The sequence below is a fragment of the Chanos chanos genome, chromosome 3 (genome assembly GCF_902362185.1).
Source record: "Chanos chanos chromosome 3, fChaCha1.1, whole genome shotgun sequence".
In the NCBI taxonomy this organism is placed as follows: domain Eukaryota; kingdom Metazoa; phylum Chordata; class Actinopteri; order Gonorynchiformes; family Chanidae; genus Chanos; species Chanos chanos.
In genome coordinates this window covers 45,127,919-45,135,278 of record NC_044497.1, presented here as the reverse complement: position 1 = coordinate 45,135,278, position 7,360 = coordinate 45,127,919, and the positions used below count along the sequence as shown (strand labels likewise).

At 40.1% G+C, this 7,360-nt stretch overlaps 1 protein-coding gene across 3 annotated transcripts; it reads right to left on the bottom strand.

Moving 5' to 3' along the window:
• Positions 1 to 2,629: 2,629 nt before the first annotated feature.
• On the bottom strand, positions 2,630 to 6,941 carry bhmt (betaine-homocysteine methyltransferase). 3 transcript variants are annotated; one of them, XM_030769168.1, is made up of 8 exons: positions 6,891 to 6,941; positions 6,361 to 6,493; positions 6,050 to 6,162; positions 5,475 to 5,666; positions 4,858 to 5,005; positions 3,960 to 4,142; positions 3,312 to 3,540; positions 2,630 to 2,832 (listed from the first exon to the last, which is right to left on the bottom strand). In XM_030769168.1, exons 1-8 carry the CDS (start codon positions 6,912 to 6,914, stop codon positions 2,652 to 2,654), a joined length of 1,203 nt encoding a protein of 400 aa, XP_030625028.1. In that variant the 5' UTR covers positions 6,915 to 6,941; the 3' UTR covers positions 2,630 to 2,651. The 3 variants fall into 3 exon arrangements, with proteins under 3 accessions (XP_030625028.1, XP_030625029.1, XP_030625030.1); XM_030769169.1 differs by having other exon boundaries at positions 5,475 to 5,660; XM_030769170.1 differs by lacking the exon at positions 5,475 to 5,666 and having other exon boundaries at positions 4,858 to 5,007; positions 6,073 to 6,162.
• Positions 6,942 to 7,360: the final 419 nt, after the last annotated feature.

Sequence of the window (7,360 nt, the reverse complement as noted above, 5' to 3'; positions counted from 1 at the left end):
GCAATACATATAGACAGTTTAAAATACCTATATTTTTGTATACCATGTATATTCTCTGCAAAACAATGAACAAATGACTTCTACTTCGAAAAAAAAAAACTAACTAAGAGCGCCTTCGACCAAACAGTTCCTTCACTGAATCGACGTTTAAAACAAATTGAACACGGCTGAATTTCGGCCAGTTAAATATTGTATTTTTGTCCTTTAATTCTCCTGTTCGAAGCATCTTCTTAACACAACAAATGTTTTCATCCAACCCACACTGATGGTTGCTGACGTTACGGGTTAGAGAGGCACGTAAACATCTGCACGTGGGGCACGCAGTGTGCGTGATGACGCAGCCAAGGTTAAGGTTACAATAGGACGATTCTGGATCCATGACCGTTTATAATCCTAATGACCAAAATTACTTCTGTTCGCAAATTTGTTCTACCAGTACACGCGCAATTTAAGTAATCCTGTTTTATACGATCCCTTCTTTTAAAGGGGTTTTAAGCCTTTTTGGGTAGGTAAAATCAAACCCAGCTTCACATTGGGCTCATCGAAATATCTATCTATCTATCTATCTATCTATCTATCTATCTATCTATCTATCTATCTATCTATCTATCTATCTATCTATCTATCTATCTATCTATGGTTTACCAACTTCCAGCATTTCTTTGTGTCCACAAGAGGGCACACTCTTCCTGTCCTAACAGCATGAATCAGTAGCATATTCAGCTGTTTGACAATTACTACCATTCGTGACACATAGTAATGCAGGTTATTTCTATGACAGGTTAGCTAGTGCCACTGCTGCACACCAGGTTGAGCCAAACTCCTCCAGCATTTTCCCTACTGCGTTTGATAACATCCAGATATGCTGGGGTGGGTGGGGGGTCATGGGGAATGCACTGCAGGCTAGAATTAAGGTCAAAGTCATCTCTTCTCAGCAACTCCCTCCTGCTCACTGTTCCTGTTTGGCTCGGCTTTGGTCTGAGCTGAGTCTCAGACCCTCCTTATTAAATTCTGGTTGACATGTAAAGCCCTCTGAGACTATAAATAGTGATTTTGTGCTCTAAATAAACTTATTAGTAGTAGTAGTAGTAGTAGTAGTAGTAGTAGTAGTAGTAGTATTACTGCATATCCTACACACTAACACAGTGACATAAACATTATTGCATATCTCTGATTGGCAAATAGCAGTACAATGTGGCAAATTTATTTAAAAGCAGTGTTGGATATCTGTGGTCATTTTATCAGAGGTATTTTCCATAATCTTGCATGAACATGTCATTCACATCCAGAAAGATTCACGGGGCCACCTGTATCCTGGCAATATCTTGACAGCAAATGTAATCTTGTTGCAAATTTTTCTAAACATATGGGATTGCTAGTACCACCATAACAACTTGATAAAAGAGCTTTTTTCCCTTTACATCATCTCATAATTTCAGCCACAGACTGTGCTCAGGAAAGTATGTCTGTGAACATATATTGCTGGGATTGGACGAAAATAATGTCATATTCAGATAGTAGTATACCAGTGTGTTTGTGGTTTAACAAGCCCTGTGAAGTTCTGTCAATAATAACTAAGTTCTGCAATAACTTGTCCTCATATTTTATTGTAAATACTATGTAGGCGCACTATGATACATTTGAATCTTATATGTGCAAGTGTATAATAACACACTAACAGTGTTCATTAATGATTTGTATAATCGTTTTATGTGTGTGTGCATGTGTCTGTGTGTGTCCAAACCTATACAAGTTATTAGTTATAGTATACCTACACTTAAATTTCAAATGCAGATATGTAAATAGACAGCTTTTACAGAAGAATATCATAAAATGTGTCAAGCAGTTCTTTTTAGATCAAAGTATACAAGAACAATAAGATGGAGCAAAAGACAAACCAAGATAAATGTATTCTAAATCAGGTTGACATTTTATTTTGCTTCATAAAGTTGAGAGTGTCACATAAATGAACAGTACTGCTTTAAACTTGGAGTATTCAGAGAGCATGGAATGTAGCTTTGCTACATCTACTTTGAACAAATGGCCGCTTCAGTTTCACACATACATTTTCTCTCTGCCACCAGTCAGCAGTTTTACAGTGCCCTCTAGAGGTGAACTTGAGGATTTTTGTTTTGACACGAGACCCATCCAACATTTATGGAGAGCTGATTTGTGTGCTAGCTCATTACCACTAACAGATAATCCAGTGATATTCATGGACAGGTTTAGTTGTCCAATATTGCACTAAAATCCACAAGACCACCATGTCTCAAAAGCAATATTACTAGACAAGTCTCTATCTTTTGATTAAAGAGGATGCAGTCTTACACCTTTGGAGGGCCAACCAAACTGACTGATATGAAAAAAGAGGGAAAAGAAAAAGAAAAAAGTATAGAAAAATGGTCCTGAAAAAAAAAAACATGTCAACAATAACACTTCTTATCAAATTAACTTTGGTATGTAAACTCAAGGTGAAGGAAGCACAGGTACAGGAAAGAGAGAGAGAAAGAGAGAAAAAAACAGACTTTTATCAATCCCATCATTCTCTGTCCTATACCACTGATTCCCAGCAAGTAACTTGTAGACAGGCTAGCCTCCTCAAACCAGCTAGACCTGCAGGCAACGTTGCTGCTCACGTCTTATGAGATGACTTATTGTGTGGCGCTGCATTTGTCAAACAGGGGACGCAGCTGGTCTTGACTGGTGGCTTCCTTCTGCTGCATCAGGTCAGAATGGCCCTTGGTGACACCCCAGCTATCAGGTTTAGACATGGATGGGCACAGAGGGCGTCCAGAGGCGGGCCTAATCTTCTCCCAGTACTCACGGCGAGCCCTGCAGAAGAGATGAAAGAGAGGGGCTCACATATTTATGAATTTGAAGAGACACTGGATTAGAAATTGTTGGTGGTTTTGCTAAATTTGGAGTTGAAATGATATATATTTATCTCTTTAAAATTTTTGCTATGCTGAACTTTGATCCACTTTGATCAGTTTAGATGTCCTTACCCACTCATTCCATCTAATAACCAGATAAAAATGAGGAGCCTAAATAATACAATGAAGTGTATCTAATTCCTTTCAGTTAAACCTATTTGCTCTCATTAGCATGTGCTTGTGATGCAACAACAAACCAAAAGCAAATGAAAAGCAATGAAAGAGTGATCAAGAAAACAGAACACGGACATAAATACTAAATGATTAACCTAAATATACATGCATTACATTAGCAGATATTTGCTCAACAGACCATCATGTAAGGTATCACTTATGGGCAAACCTATCAATTCATAGTTTTGGTACAGGTTCACTCACCTGGCTCTAACCCAAGGCTTGGTGTGCATCTCCAGTCCAGTCCCCCAAGGTCCATGTTTCTCTGAAGCAGTAGGCAGGAAGCCCCTCTCTGGGGCCAGCTCCTCAGCCAATGCACGGATGTGGTAGGGCTCGAACCCGCAGCAGCCTCCAATGTAACGGATGCCAGCATCGTAGGCCTCACGGGCATACTGCTGCATATCCCAGCGAGTCAAGATACGGGGCTCCAGAGCTTGGAGTGCAAATGAGAATGAGATGAAAGATTAGACTTCGGAAAAGTTACAAAAAAAACCAACAAAAAAAAAAAAGAGAGATAGGTGTTGTACGTTGGCTGGCAAAATGAAGTGGATAAGTGAAAGAGCGATGAAAGTAGGATGACTGAAATAAATGAAGACAAAGAATGATGGAGTCTGGAAAGTAGTCAGAGAGGTAAAATGTGAAAAAGAGTGGGAGAGGCAAGGTATGCAAAGTGAAGAAAAATGAGTGAGAGACAGAGAGAGAGAGAGAGAGAGAGCAAGACTGAGAGAGACAGAGTCATGATTTCTGACAGAGTCAGAAATGCATGATACTGGAGTGGCAAAAAGAGTAAGTGAGAGAACTAAGAGAGAAAGTTTCAAAGCAGGGCCAAATCGGTGTCTCACGCCAACATACCAAAAGGAAACTCGGGCAGGTCGATGAAGCCCTGGCGATTGCAGTCAGGAGTATGGTAGGCCAGTGGCTGCACCATATAATGAGCCTTCAGACCGGCCTTTTCCACCGCTTCTTTCATCAGCTTCACAGCCTGAACGCAGGTCAAGGGGTCAAAGTGGCAGTTCACACCAACGATGTCAGCACCTGGATTAGACAGACAATGTTAAAGATGACCTGACAGTAAAGGTTGAGCGATAAAAGATGTTGGTCAAGTTTTTTCTTTTTTTCAACATCCGTTTTGGAACTGATTTGGGTGAACGCTCTTCAAGAAGCTGGATGATACTTAAGAATAAGCTATAAATCCAATGGAGGCTTCTCTATTCTAAGAGTCAGGCAGCGGGGGAACGCAGATATTTAAAAGGATGCAGTGTTTTCTGCATTCATCTTTACCTTTACTGACACCTTCACTTAAAATAAATAATGTAATGTAGATGTAATTACACTTGTACAATTAGTCTATTTAACACCAGAGAGAAAGCCTTACAAAGTCTTGAGGGTTTGTTAAATGTCTGTGTTTGAGGACAGTTTCTGTGAAAAGCCCAGTAATTGGGCATATACCCTTTCACTCCAATGGTAAATAATATTTTCTTAAAGCTATGCTAGTGTACAACAAGGTGATTAACATGTTGCAATATGTTCTGGTGTCTGAACGTTTATAGACTAGTGTGTTGTGCAGTCTGTTTGTTTATGAGGCGCTTTTGTCTGAATTAGAAGATTTCACTGACAGACTCTTTCCTTCTTCCTCAGTCATAATTTCCTCTAACATTCCTCTACAAGGTCCCGTGTGTGTGTGTGTGTGTGTGTGTGTGTGTGTGTGTGAGAGAGAGAGAGAGAGAGAGAGAGGGAGAGAGTGACATACCAGCCTTGACCAGTCTGATGGCACACTCCCCAGCAGATACTCCATGCATGTCTCCATCAGGTCCAATGCACATGTTGGCAGCAACAGGCTTTCCAGTGCTCTTCAGAACCTGAACAGCCCATTCAGCCTCCTCCACATGCTCAAAGTACTGCAAAAATATCAAACAATCAGTCATCTATCTATCTATCTATCTATCTATCTATCTATCTATCTATCTATCTATCTATCTATCTATCTATCTAAAATTAACTGATTAATTAGCCTGAAATAAAAGTTAATATGTGGTGATTTTGCTTGAGTGACTGCTTGGGTTATTTTTGTGCACGCATTAATGTGAATATATGTATTACTGTGTGTGAACGAACATGTATGAAATCTGGTGAATTATCAATCCTACACAGTCTTTCGTAAAATCAAAGATCGCAGCATATTTTTGCTCTTTTTTGTGGATCGCATCAACTATCATTGCTCCATCCCACCTCTTTGTAATCTCTGCTGCAATTTATAAATGATACAGTTGCAGCAATTAATTACTGCTTGTATTCTATGTACCAAAGTTTATCTACCACAAAATTTGAAACTATTCTCATGAACATGAAATGACACCACAACCCTACCTCAGCAATCAGGAAGTCCACATTTTTCTTTATGAATACATCCAGCTGCCTCTTGAAGATGGCCTTCACTTCATCCTCACTCTTACAGCTCAGATAGGAGGGGGTCTGGGACACTCCACCAGCTACCAGCGCGTCACCTTCATTGGCCACTTCCCGGGCCAGGTCACAGGCTGCCTCATTGATCTGCTGTCCCTGAAATGAATCAGCATGCACATAATGCGCAATGTTACAGCTTCCATACCGTTGTCTTCAATTAAATCTTTAAAGAGCTAACATTAACATTGACCAATATAAGGGTATGCGAAATGTGGAATTACATGGTTGACACGTGATTTTTTTTATCTCTTTAAAAACATGCAATTTTTTCTCTTTCTCTTTAAAACATCTGATTTTTCTTTCAGTGGGATGTGTATCAGTTACCAAAAAGTCAGTTACCAAAAGTTTGTGGTTTGTGGATAGTCCCTTTGCTGTACCTGATAAGTTTATATAATTTCTGAGGCAAGTAAATCCTTCTGTGGTCATGGTAGAAGTATCTCCACAAATGTGAACCCATATAATGAACAATAGACATTTACCGTGAAGCTCAGATTGTTGCCTCTATTCTCCAGTTTGTCGTCGCTGGCATAGAACGTGAAGGTCTGCATGACATTTGCCCCTGCCCTCAGGAATTCCCTGTGCAGCTGTCGCACTAGGAATGCGGTGAAAGAAAGAAAGAAAGAAAGAAAGAAAGAAAGAAAGGCCGTTATACAGCGCTACCTCACAACTGTCTCTCAACGATTTACAGAGTGTAAATACCCTAACGAAAGCGTTCATTGGAAAAGTAGCTGGCGAGCAAAGATTAACATGACGTAATTGTGGTGGATACTAGAAGCGTACAAAATCTTACCGGCTTCAGGATGCTCTGCGGCGGCTTCTGGGGTCCAAGGTCCTGCCTTCACGTAACCTCTCTTCTCCAGGGCGAAGACGAAGCCTCCGTCTCCAATTACGACTTCGCCTGCGTTCAGGCGCTCCAGAATACCCTAAGAGGGCAGACACGCAGTCCATTTAACTAATATTTTAGGTGCGTAATTATCAAGACAACTGCGTTAAATGTGAACACATGGCCCTGCTTCTTTACATGTGCACTTTCATAATTTAGAAAAACAGCTACTCTTCACATAAAGTGTTGAATATTGTGTCTACAGAAAATTCTGGGACATTTCTTAAAGTGGTACTTTCCTCCAAACGCATGTTTCTTCATGTCGATTCGAAGCATTATTACAACGGTTCTATAGTTCTCAGAGTGACGAAAAATCTGCGCAGGTTTTTACTAGCACATATTTCTCATAGTGTTTAAACACAGCTCTGACCAACTTCATGCAAATAATTTTAAGAGACAGATATTCTGGAAGTATGCCCTTTTCGTTGTGTACCTACCCTCTTTGCTCCAGCTGGTGCCATCCTTAAGAAAGTAACTTTGGAGGAGACTTGAAGAGCTCTAGTGGGGAGTTCTTTCGGTTTGAGGAGACCAACAAGTTTACTGTGGAGCTCTTTTATATTTCTCTGCACGAGGGGTGTGGTGTGCTTTCTGATGTCATTTGCACACGACCTATTCGTTACATCCTATACATGTTATGCAATTGTTTCTTTTACCTCGGTTATAGATTTTAAAGCAAACCCCATTTGCGCTGTGTATCAAGAGTGTTTGTCTTTTAATTGTAGATAAGTCCGAAATGGATCTGAGTTGACTGCATCTCAGATTTGCACGTTTGCACTCTTGGCTTTTTTTCCTGCAGCAGCCACTCCATACCCAAAATGTAATGAACAGACAAGCAAACAATTCGCATGCGCAATCTGTTTAAAGATCAAAGAAGGGCAGGTATTTTAAACGGTTAAGTTTTACATTT